This window comes from Camelina sativa, chromosome 2, assembly GCF_000633955.1.
Source record: "Camelina sativa cultivar DH55 chromosome 2, Cs, whole genome shotgun sequence".
NCBI classification, from domain to species: domain Eukaryota; kingdom Viridiplantae; phylum Streptophyta; class Magnoliopsida; order Brassicales; family Brassicaceae; genus Camelina; species Camelina sativa.
Window position 1 is genome coordinate 25,300,968 of NC_025686.1, and position 13,950 is coordinate 25,314,917.

Below are 13,950 nucleotides of genomic sequence, written 5' to 3' on the forward strand. Positions count from 1 at the left end.
TACAAGAGACAAAACCATTTAAGCCTTTCGTATACGTATTTGTATATTCAATTCAAAGATATTGCACAATGGTCACACTAATCTTCAAACCGTTTGTTTAAAAATATACCCATATATACTTACATATATTAATATACTATAGTGTTCAAGAATAATACTAATAAATTGTTTCGTAACCACTAGTCAGAAAAATGAGGTATGTAACTATAATAATCAAATTTTGATTATATGTGTGTTGACGACGTAGAAATCTTATGCCATTGATAACAGGTGTTAGACAACGAGCAATTCTATGATTTCGGTGTTCCAAAATCTAGAAATTTGTTACAGCCACAAAACTTTTTTTTTTCGTACAGTTACAAAAACTGTCGTGAATTTTCCTTCTAAGAAAAAAAAATTATGGAGTTTACATTTTAAAATTACAAAAACTCTTAAAACAATGGTCATCAAATTATTGGAACAATGGTTACAAATTTCGTTGCATCATTCTAAATTTATGCATGTCATCGCTGATCTTACATGGAGCAGCTGAATTATAGTAGTAAAAAATGGAGTAACATTAGCATCTAATCGATTAATCACTGAAAAAAGCTCAGCGTAATCAAATGTATATTAAAATAGCCCAATGATTCACCACTAACTTAAAAAATTGTATAAATCATATTCCCAACTTTTCCCCTGAGCCTTGTGACTGGTAGCTGTATCAATTTAAAAACAATTTTTAAGTTTTGTTCATTTATTATTATTGTGTTATATGGTTTCACCTCGTAACTTTCTGGAAAGGATAACATGATTGGACAAAGCATTTATTTTATTATAGTAGTTTCTTCGTAATAAAGTCACTTTATTATCATCATCATCGTCATCACTGTTACAGCGCAGTATTTTAACTTTTCCTTTTTTCAAATTATTTTTTAATACTCGGCTACTTAAATTTAAAAATAATATCTATGTGCCCACTATGTCGACATCTGAATGAAAAAACCGATAAATAATGCTTTTATCCGTTTTCTTAAACGATTTGATCGAAATCGGCTCTATACATATCTACTGTTTCTAACTAAGGTTTAAGGGAGAAATAAAATGACCATAATATATTCCAAAACACAAACTACTATTATAAAGAAAGCAAAAAAAAAAAAAAAAAAAAAAAAAAAAAAAAAAAAGAAAAAAAAAANGCAAAAAAAAAACAGTACACGTAAATACAAAAAGACAAACTATAGTAATTATTTTCATACAATGTGGAAAATGACGCGTAGCGTAATATTGACCGTATAATTTTTTATACTTTCCACGTTACAATCCTACTCCGTAACAAAAATGTATAAATTATTATTTAAAGCATACATAGATGTGGATAAACACACAAAAAAAAAAACCGCAAAAAAGGAAACTATTAATTAGAGCAAAACACATAACAAAGCAAAATAGGACCAAACCAAACAAACAACAAAGAGAGTTTCAAAGTTCAAACGAATCTCGTGGAACAACAACACACATACAAAACTCTCCCACTCGCATCGATGAGATATTATTATCATCGAGATGGTACGAGTCTGTCGCGCGTGAGAGAACATCTCGAGAGAGAGAAGAAAACGAAAGGACTAGTCCTGAAAATGCCAGCTGGCAAGATAGTAAAACGCGTTTAGATCAGATGAGTGGGTCCTACTATCACGTGGCATCCATCTAAAGATAAGTTGATACCACGTGTTTATTACGACACGTGTCCTGATCGTGTGAAGACTATCTAAGCTCTTTTGTCTTTCTCTTGGAACTGGGGAAAGGAGAAAGTGATGAAACCAACCCCACCCGACGAGAGTCACGACAAAAAACAAAATAAAATAACTTGAACCAAATTTTTCTGTATAGATATTTTTTTTAAGAGGTACGAGAAGAGAATCTATATTATCCATTAAAATTTTTCAAAAATATATTTTTTTTTATTAAGAGAAGTCAGGAAAAAACATCTATCTACATTTTTATTAGGCTTAAATTCAGATCATTACAAAAAAAAATTCTTGTCGACGAACTTCTTCTTAAGATTTTTATAGTCCTATTATTTTGTCGATTTATTTTTGATATAACAAACAAGTCGGTTTTCTTTTGTTTTTTGGTGAAAGCTACCTAAGATTCCCCTATTTTTGATATTTTTTTTTTGTGCCAGAAGAAACAAGAAACTTGCATCAGCATGATCAGGTAGTTTCAAAATACTAATTAAAAATATAAAAATGTTAAGTACAATAATATGTGTTACACAAATTTCTCGTGATAACCACTAGAGTAGCGTGTTTAACTCATAATTACTTATAGTAATATTAGTCACGACTTTAAACTACACAAGATTAGTCATTAAATTAATAATCTTGTTAGTGTGAACTGTGGAAGAATCTGTGCGGCTATATAATTTTTAGCTATCTGTATAATAAAGTAAGAAAGCCAGAGAGACTGAACTCTGAAAGACTTATTAACCATAATCAAAAACAAAATAGTCCAACATAAAACAATTAGTAGTTTAATACTAATACGGAATATGTTATAGGGAAGAGAAAATAAGAAAAAAGACCACGAGGGAAGGCAAAGCACGAGTGGTAAGCTTTGTGCAGAGTGTTTTCATTGGATATTGAAAGATATAAAATTATTAATAAAAGTTGTCCAAGTGTGGAACGGCTAAGTTATGATGTAATATCCTTTTCGACGGTTCTGGTTCCCCGCGCCGATCACACCGACCAACCTCGTAAGTTTCCAAACGGTCGAGAGAGCCTTATACTAGTAGTATATTAGTATTATATTCCATCATATTCTCCGTCCATGCAAAAATAATTTTAATCATTATTTTTTTTTTTTTGGTGTGAATCATTCTTATATATATACTTCTATTTCAAGTCTGCATTATCCTCAAATTTATAGAACATCCAATATTTTTACAATTATCAATATCATTAAAACTTTACTTTAAAAAACAACCTAGTATAAAACATAGTCCTTCAATTTCAAATTATATGTTATTTAAAGTTTCTCACATAATATTATTAAATTATATTAAACTTCTAGAAAATCATGTAGTCTTAATTATTACTAGAATTTTAATATACTATAAATCCATGTAATAAATGTTCATAGATCTAGCAAGCTATAAATTAAATCACAGTCAAAATAACTTGAACAATAAGTCTTTAATTTCGTTGATAAATTCATTCAACCATTCGATGCCATATAAATGGTATGATATTGACCCAAACATAGATATGATATTTCTTATGTTTAGGGATAGATTATATTTTTTTTTTCTATATTCATAACTATGTGAAATTAATAAATGCCATTATTTTGGATTCGTATATACTCATTAAAAATTCCTTTTGTGGATTTAGTGATAGATAGTGTAAATATATGGTAATATGAAACACCAAATACTAATAGATATTGTTGAAATTTACTAATTTAAAGTCTTGAATAATTCTTTTTTTGCGAGAGACAAAAGTTTTTTTGAAGAATATGCCAAACACGCCACATGTAAATATTCTTAGAAAATCCTTTTTGCATATTTTCGACACTTCATTAAAAATCCAAGGGTGATAACGTAATTTCAAAAACTGACGGAAACTGGAAGTTAAGGGTCCCTTATCCAATTTATCCAAAAAAACAAAGAAACCTCTTTTTTTTTTGTGTGTATAAAACCAAAGACTCCCTCATGACTCTTTCTTCTTCTTCATCACAGCAAACCAAATTCACAAATCATTATTTATTATAAAAATCTCTTCCTTCTTCTTCTTCTTCTTCTTTGTTTTATTTAATGGCGACGGGGAAGAGTTACTACGCTAGACCTAGCTATCGATTTCTCGGCACAGATCAGCCGTCTTCCTACTTCACCACCACCACCACAACAACCACCAACGATTCCGGTCTCGAATTCGACGAATCAGATCTCTACAACCAAATCCACACCGATTCACCGGACTTTCGCCGCAAAATCTCTGCTACACCGTCCAGATCCGCTAAAAAACCAACGAATCGTTCCTCCGCCGTGACAGCCGCGTCGTCGCTTCCCGTTAACGTGCCGGACTGGTCTAAGATTCTCCGTGGAGAGTACCGAGATAACCGTCGGAGAAGCATCGAGGATAACGACGACGATGAAGATGACGACGATTGTGAAGACGGTGGAGGTTGGTTGCCGCCGCATGAGTTTCTGGCGAAGACGAGGATGGCTTCGTTCTCGGTTCATGAAGGTATTGGGAGGACATTGAAAGGAAGAGATCTGAGTAGGGTGAGAAATGCTATTTTTGAAAAAATTGGTTTCCAAGATTAATAATATCTCGAAACTTTTGGACTTTTCCTGTAATTTTTGTTTTTTTTTTTGGCTTACTTCAATCATTTTCTCTTTATGTAACTGTCAGAGAAGAGAGAGAGAGAGAGAGAGAGCGCATGTAATATTTCTAGAAATGCCCTCCATTTATCGTTAATTTCCCAATATCTTACCCTTTGTAATTTTTTGTGAGATTTTTATCACATTTTGCGTAATGAGTAATGGATAATGTTTTTATCAGATTTTCACAGTTGATTCGAATTTTATTACTGTAAATTCAGATTTTGGGTAATTTTATTGATATAAGTAAATACAGGGGTGGGAAATGGATAAAATTGAAAAGTTGGGGCAAAAAGTTAAATATTATTAGTTGGGGATTTTTTTTTGTTTTGTTTTGGGTGTTTGATGAGGTGGGTGAGAAAAGCAGAGGCTACAAACACATGAAAGGGACATTGTTGCTTCATGAATTATTCTCTTAATTTTTTTAAAAAAACATTAGTATTATAATTTTTAAAGGTATGGTTTAATCTCTACTAATTCGGTTTTCGTGTAAGGGATTATAAGACATGTAGTTCATGTGAATGATTTCTCGTGGATTATGCTTTTTCCACTTTCTCCTAATTAACAAATTAAAAGTTGGAATTTATCTATCTGCATGTTCGTTTTCCCTATAGAATTTAAGGTAAAAAAAGGGTTTGTGAAACTAGAAAGAAAAAAAGTTACATTTGCTACCAAATATATCATCATCTTATCCAAGTAAAACCTAACAACAAATCTTATCCTGTCTAAGAATTTGTAGTTATCTTCAAACTTAATTTGTAACAGATATTTTCTTCTTTTACCAAAAAAAGAGAGAAATGGAAATAAGTAGTAGCATTGAATATTAATTACAAACATAGATGAGAATAAATTTATAGGACCCGCAAGAAAGGTCTATTGTAATGAGGCTCTTCTTCTTAAATTGAGTCCTCTCGAAGACTCTCTCTCTCACATTCAAATTAGAACGTTGAAGAGGACCACATTACTAGTCAAAAGTAAACAAACTCGGGGAAGAGGAATAAGTATGAGAGTAGGTAGATTTGGAGGTGAGCTCATAAGGATCCGAAACGGTCATGCTCGAATACTGACCAATATTGTTACGACAAAAGTTTGAAATAATTTGTTTTCAGTTGATCCTTTAGATGAATGGCATTTCATTATGTTTGGATTTGATATGTTTTGTGTTTAAATATAAGAATCAGTAGTATATGACAACATACCCATACATACAACAAATTTTATAAGCAAATTACAAGAGAAACATGATGAATTGTGTCTTGTTTTCTTACAACATGACAACATCTTGCACACAAAATCTCTTGGGTAAGAAGTGATGATGATAGATAAATAAAAGTATTAAGGATTATTAATTCTTTAAAACTAAAAGTAATCTGTCTTGATTGGTAAATGACATCTCCTAAATTATTTATAAGTTTTAAAATCCACCAAGTTAGATGAACAGTCCACATCTGTTATAGTCATCCATCAATCATCATGTTAACTTTTTCTAATTCAACTGTTCAAGATGTAATATGACACACTCCTTGTTAGTGAAAATGAAATGTCAAATTTATATATTATTAGCAGTCTTTAGAGAGTGCAAGTTACAAGTTACAACCATATTAATTTAAGTAGTCTTTTTCTGATTTATTAGGGTTAATAATATTGTTGTGCATATGTACATGTGATTCCACCATAATGTCAAAGACCCACAATTATAAAGCCCAAATCCACTATAGATGGTTATATAATATAGATTTTATCTTTGTGGGCTTATCCACTACTACATTTTCGTTTTCTTTGTCAAAAACTCTTACAATTGGAAGATATAAAAACATTTACAATCTCATCAGCAAAAAGAGAGGAACATTTCCCTTTTATATAATTTAACATATTTGAACTTATCGTGATAATCTATCGTACACTAGCATGGAATCTAAAAAGAAACGGAAACACTATCTTCGACAACAATTTTGCAAAATGAAGTTACCAATCAAATGTAACTTTATTTATATCTGAATTTATCTTATGTTCACGACAAATGCATTAAGATTCACCTCATGTTCAAGGCTCAACCTCAACACAGCATGAAGAAGCCCTAAATCCCATGTTCTACAGTGGAGTAATGCTTACGTCAGCAATTTGTCATACATATAAATTTAGTAAAAGAATACTGATTAGTGCTCTAATTACGCGAAAAGACTAAAGTAGGTGGTAAATCAAATCTACGCACAACCCCCTCCATTAACGAGTGGAAGGTATTTTTTTATAAATAAAAGTATGTAATGTTTTAGTTATTTTATAACAACATACTATAATATACGCATACATATATGAATGAAAGAGAGAAAAGTTTCCACCTTGTTTAATCCTTACGGCTCAAGTATATATATACTCTATGCGATACTTTTGTATTTGTTTAAATCGGGATATATATGTATAAGTTATTCTCGTACTAAACAATTATAAAATATGCCTTTATTTTTTTCACTCCTACCGGCCTATGTTTTCCTCTCTCCTTTTTCTTTTTGTCCAAGATTCAAAAGCCTAGAAGGCGTTCAAGTCCCTGGATTTGTGTGTACTAAAAAAAATTGGAGAAAAAGAGAAAAAGAAATGTTGCAAATGCAAAGCACTCGAATTTATCTGTTGACTATATATATACTTTTGTGCGTATTTGTTCTTTGGGCGTACAACAACAACCGCCTCTATTTCGTGTCGCCACTAATTTTCAGATCATTCCCAAATTCCTGAACTCGTCTATCACGTTTAATACTATTTCTAGGAGAGCAATTGACTCACTTTTGTCTTTTTTTGACCTACGATCATGTTTTTTTCCTTACTATTATAATGTTCAAGTTGAATGAAAAAAGAATTCAACTTAGAATTAGGGTACAATATTTTTCACTGCGATATATCAATTCTGTTACGAACTTAAGTGCGCCTCAAAGTTTCATGTAACGAAATATCTTGATGTTGTAAACATGAGTAGTATTGGTTTCATGTCCAAAGGGACTACTACTTAACACATGTAAGGTCCGAAATTGCTTGGCAAACAAAAATATATTATAGTTGCATCATTGTGATTAAAAATGTCAAAAATATTAAAAACTTTTTCACATGTACAAACCGTGTAGGAACGTTTATATAAAAAAAGGGTAAAATGGTACCACATCAATCTCCGGTCAACTACATTAATTAGGTTAGCCTTAAGCAATACTCTTCGAGTTGTCGTTATCAATACCAATCGAGGACGACCAATCCTCTGTTTCTCTCCTACATGGTTTTGATTTTTTTTTTGAACAGTTAAAAGGCATTTTATTTAAAGGGTTAAAAAAATTTCAACCCTAGGAGCTTTCTCTCTTGTATCCAAAGTATGTATTACGTTTACACTAACAAAGCTAAAAACCATCATTTAAAACGATCTAGACTATAGTACCATGAGAAAAAACAAAAGGAGAAAGAGGACATAAATACATCATCAAGATTTCAAAAGATGTGATGTGAATAGAAGAAATTTGATAATCATTCAGTTTTGTTAGAAAAGGAATTTAGTCGAATGACAAAAGGAATAATGAAAGGATCCGACGATAATATGGGGTCCTCTGTTAGGTCAGGTCTCCACATTCGACAGCTACCCCTAAAAGTACTCATGCGACCCCATCGCAGAGACATAGTAGACCCATATGATTGGACCTTTTATGGGCCCTAAATATTTTTGGGTTATTGGAACATATCCCATTTTCCACACTATCCTCTTTCTTCTATAAGCTATATTTATATGAATGGGCTCAAGAACTCTGTAAAGAGAGCAACAATCTCATCATCACACATAATACACACCCTCTACACTTTTACCCAAAGAGTAGTTTGTCTCGTAATCTCGTACAACTCTTCAATTTGTATGCTCCAAAGTTTAAGATTTTCCATATATATTACTTTATATAGAGTATATAGACATATGAATTTCCTAGGCACCTAATAAGAAACCAAAACAAAACACTAGAGGATTTTTTAGTCGACTGATATGGTCAAAGTTGGAGCGTCGGAGATGTTTGACCGCCGATTTTAGAACCTTAGATTGTTAAAAATATTTTTATTTGCTATGCTCTTCAGTCTTCACCATGAGGTTTAGGGTATGACATTTGTATTCTATATTTTTGAATTGTGTGACAGTGTTTGTTGTTGTTTTGTAGTATTTTTTTTGTTTGTCAACATGTTTGGTGTGGTTTTAACCGCACAGCTGCAATAAATGTATGTTGGTCTCTCACCATTCAATAATTTTGTATCCACTTCTGACTGCTGCGGTACACAACTGTTGTCACATTGTTTTCCAATACATGTTTTTTGGTTCAAATATATATTCCACAACATTTTTACAAATATAAGGCTAGCTTAATCGATGATATTATATAACTATATCAGAAACACTAGCCACTAGGAGTCGAGTATTAGAAAAGCTTGGTTCGAGTTTGATATTTATCATCTTCACTTAGTTATATTTCAACATTTATTTTCCTCGTTTTACCCATTGTGCACTATTTATTTTGATATCATTCTTTGAAGCATTTTTCTACCATGGTTTTTTAACCTTTATTAAATGTTTTCTTACCTTCTTTCAAAACTACAGTCTTTCAAACTACAGTCTTTTATTTTGATTAGAAGATAAAGAGCCACCTTTTTTGTGCAACAAATGCCACCTAAAAATAGAGATATTAAGTAATGATAAAAAAATACTAAGATGAAAAATCTGGAACATATAATTGAGAAAGCAAATATTTTTTAATATATTTATTCATAAAATACAATTATTTAAGTTTACAAATTTTATATTTTATCATGCTATGATTAATTGACCATATTTTTGTCGACTAATTCTAGCTTAATAAATGATAAACCGTGTAACAAATAAAACCAGAAAAATGAATTCAAGATTATATTTGGTTAAATCATTTTATTTTATTTTTATTTTTAAAATCAGTAACTCAAATGAGAATTACTAGCTGAAAATTATAAAAACTTGGAAAAGCAACCACAATTGACATAAAAAAGAAAGAAAAGTAACAACAATCTTTAATTTGCTTGAAAACATTATTCATTACTTAGTTAATTAGTTTTAGGTGTAGAGAGACACTTTAAGTACATACAAGTATGTATATTTTATATATAGAGACACTTTGTGAAACAAATGATTACGAAGTAGGCTTTTTTTTTTCCCCTTAATATAAAGCAAAGACTTTCAACAAACTAGGAAAGAAAACATTAAGATTTGAGGGAAATTGAGGTAGATGCCTGATGAGTGATATGAGTCATGCTATGTGTGATTTGTATGTGATCTTGATCTCTACATATCATTATCCATCCATGGTAGTATGGTACATGAAAACTATACGTTATAATGGGATTGGGAGGTAAGTAAAGTGGACAATAAATAGGAGAGGAAAAATGTTAAATTTTGGTGGGGAAGTTAGGAGGGGGACAAAGTGGAGGAATATTAATATCCCATCAAGAACAACAACATCAACAAAAGTATATATATTTGACAAATTTTTTTTTTTTAAAAAGCAAAGGATAATATATTGAACCCAAAAAAAAAAAAAGCAAGAACGAATGTGACATTTTGACCTTTTCCAATATTTAATTTTGGATTTATGTTTGGTTCCGAGTGGGTTTATCTCAAAATGAAAAATGTGAATAATTGAGTTTTTGTACTATTACGTGAAAATTAATGGAGACGCTTCTTTTGTTCTATCTCCGTGCATAGTCAAATTAAGACTTGTCGCAACTTGCAACCACTTTGATATGGAGACATCCCTCTTCGTCTATATCTCTCCCTGTTTTTTACCCTCTTTTTTGTTTACGCACACTATAAATTTCCTATCCAAAGTGATATAGTTCAATCAGGTCTTTTAGTTCAATGATATCTAAAATAAAACAGTAAATTTTTGGGTGTGTTGTATAGCTAGTTAAACTGTTGTTTCTCATGGGCTTTTAGTTTATGTTAGAGCTTAGCTTGGGTATTTGTAAGATGTTGTTGTTGTATATGTGAATATGATAATGTAATCAAGTCATATGTGTTTAGGATCTGCTAGCTTGTCCTGTATCTTAAAAGGAACATTTTAACTATGTTTTCTTAAAGACAATTGAATATTTATGTGCATGTGGTCGAATGTGGAATGGTGAGATAAGCAGTCGAATAATTTATCTCTGGCAAATTATTTGGATATGTTAAACCAAATTGTTCGGATTTAACAGTTTCTTAAGGTTTCAGATTATTCTTTTTGTTTAGTGTTTTTTTTTTTGTCGTCTTGTTGTTACACATACATATAGAATATAGCGCATGATCTGTTTTATGAGACTTGAAAGAATAGAACATACATAGAATAATTGGTTTCATCACTAGACACTAAGAAAAATAAAATAAGGTAATCATTGTGAGCAAAAAGACTAAATTCAACCGCAAGTTAAAAAGAAGAAGTTGATAATTATATAACAATCTTTAATTAAACTAATTTCCTAACTGTTTAATTTGTCGCTTGTGAAACAATCAAGCACATGGGTCACTATATATATAGATACTCGTAGTACTATGTGAATTTGTGAATTATCATTATCAGTCATAACTAACGACAAGGTGTCTCAAAGTTTGAATCAAGATAGAAAAAAATTATGACAGAAGGAAACCCCATAAAAGCAACAGATTTAGGTATGATAGTAACAATCAGATGGATGTAATTAGTTCGACTAATTAGAAACATACCACTTCACTAATCCAAATTTCGATTGTGGTTCTCTATTTTCTATACTAACAAGCGGTAACTTGTAAATGGTGAAAACGTCAAACATAATGTTGCTAAAGATTGAACTTATCGTTTAGTGATTTTGTTTGTTATCAAAAAATTATTGAACAGCTAAATGCTTTTGATTTTCTAATATAATTGTTATAGAATCATATAAGAGTTGAAGAAAGATTATTAGTATTCAATTCTGAAAGATTATGCAGTTGGTAAAGAATTTGGAGATTATAATGTTGTTATTTTGCCGATTACTAACAACTAGATCGTATCGATAATTATAGTATAATTTATATAGTCACAGTTTATAAAATGATAAAAAAAAATGGTTGAAAATAATAACACTAAAAAAAATAAAAGAGATAAATTAGGTGTAAATGTGTGGTCAGCACGTGAGAGTTGCTTTTGGCGCATGCGAAAAGCTGATGGAAATAACACATCATCAACACTTTTCGTTTTTATAGTATAGAATACTGAAATGGTCTTACATGAAAAAAAAAGAGTAAATAAAAAACAACTACAATGTTTTTCTAATTATGTATTGTCAAGTTAACTGTAAAAGATCAAATGAATCAACGTGTTTAAATGAAAATTGTGTTTGCCAAGGTTGAGCAATAAAAAAGCTTAGAGGAGTTAGGTGAAATTTGATAGATCCTACATAATATTTCATATATATATTTTGTTCCAACTGTTTAAACTTTAATATGATCTAATGCAGTAGTTTTGTTTGTTCTACTGTTGTTGTTGTTGTAATTCAGAGGCCTTTACGTATGTTATTTAACAAGATGCATATGTATAGAGAAAAGGATTTAAGTATGTGGCTGTGGTAAATAAAAGAAAGAAAGAAACAAAAGTGAAAAATAGTGCGGCGATGTGTGACGGATAATTGAAGACTGAAGGGAAAGGCGCCATAAAAAGATTGTCTGGATTTAAGGAACCATTTTTTAAACTTTAATTAGTGTAATTTCTCATTATGTCATAAATTGCTTTGGTGATCTTCTACATTAGTAAACAAAACCAAACTCATAAAACAGAGACTGTGCAGTGTGAGGAGTACAAACAAAACAAAGATGATAGTGCAGATCAAACAAAGCATAAGGATTAAACAATAATAAACTACCATTTTGAGTAATCGTAACAGTTATTATATTTGTAACTGTATCGATCTAATAGTGATTTTCAAGAAACCAAACACATAATATCATGTGTATCAAAAGTTATGTGCGATCAGTGAAATTACTTTCAACTTAAAAAAGTGGAAAAAAACAGAAAAAGTAATTAAATTTGGAACCAAAAGCAGGTAAAAAAGTTTCTTACAGAAAGTAATTACACTAACAGATGAATGAAAAAAGGCTATATGTAAAAAAATGTCGAAGTGGTTTAGTCGTATCACTGTGTTTGACTGATCACTGTCTTCTGATTCCTTTTTACAATTTTAAAACTTAAGCTATTCGCTGCTAATTATCAAAAATACAAAAGAAATCGCAGCTTTAATCAGCTAGTTTAATACTACTACTAACAGCTGCTAATTATATAAGGCTTTAAAAGTAAGTCTTCTGATTACTACTATTTTCCGCACCAACGCCTCTATTAACTTTTTACATATCACAATTCACACCTAAACCTAACTACTGTATCCTTGAAGATATTGATTTCACTCAGTTTATAAATTTACCATTCATATGTTGCAAATATATGTAGTTATCTTTTTATTTTCACTCAAGGTCCTATTCTCTGAAGATCATAAATGTAATTTGGAAATAACTGTTTTAGTGAATGCATACAGTCAGTGTATATATACATAAACAGTTCATACTATACGTATATAAATATATATTACTACGATAATACAAATTTGGTTGGTATAATAAATGAAGATAAGACATGCTAACAAATAACACACACTACCCACAAAGGGATAGTGAGAGAGAATGTGTTTTGTAACAAGACATTACTTTGATTGCTTGATGTGTTAAAATGATTATGTCAGAGACAGAGAGCGATCATAGGCTCTCTTTATTCCTAATAACGTCGATTTTTTTTTCTTCTTCTTCTTTTATGGCTTCCAATTTTGCCAAATTTAATTTCTGGTATAGTTTTGCAACTCGAAAGTCTCGACCTATCCTTAACTACATTCGACTATTCGAGAGCATAACTTTGAGAGTGAGATCTTAAAACTAAGTCTTGTTTTACCTTTTTAATGAGTAAAACTTTCATCGGAGAAGATAGATAAATCCTTCCAAAGATTACAAGCCGTGAATAGTAATAAGCTCATTTGTGTATGTTTTTTTTTTTAACTAGGGTCAGATTTTGGAAGGTTTTTCTTCATCAATTAATATACATTTACAACCCTAAAATCAATCAGCCTAATACAAAACTAATAGACATATGATTAAACATATATATATATATATATATTTTTTTTTTTAAAAATTCAAGTAAATTACTACTGACTTTGTTTTTTTTTTTGTTTCATTTTAGTAGATTTTCTTTAATTTTTATACATGTTTTTTTTTTCAATCTAATAGTTCATGATTTTAAGCATGTTAGTTTTATTCACTCAGAATCGTACAATATATCTTATTGTTCTAGTCAAGATTCTATTTTTTTCTTAAAATAGTATTAATAGCTTTAACCGAAACTAAGTTCGAATATATTCTACACTAATCAGTTTCACATTAACCATGCTGCAAATAAATCGTGACTAAAGTTTGTATCATACGTCATTCAAACAAACATGTACGTTAAAGTTTTCTATAATAAATTTTATATTATTTTGAAAAATGCATGATACATTTTTATCGTTGATTAATTTTT

At 30.4% G+C, this 13,950-nt stretch overlaps 1 protein-coding gene across 1 annotated transcript; it reads left to right on the forward strand.

Annotated features, from left to right (window-relative positions):
• Positions 3,693–4,547, forward strand: LOC104738138. Its single transcript, XM_010458365.2, has one exon. The coding sequence runs from the start codon at positions 3,794–3,796 to the stop codon at positions 4,304–4,306; it is 513 nt and encodes a 170-aa protein (XP_010456667.1). The 5' UTR covers positions 3,693–3,793; the 3' UTR covers positions 4,307–4,547.

Coding starts and splice junctions, on each gene's coding strand:
- LOC104738138 (XM_010458365.2), top strand. CDS start 3,794: ATGGCGACGGGGAAGAGTTACTACGCTAGACCTAGCTATCGATTTCTC.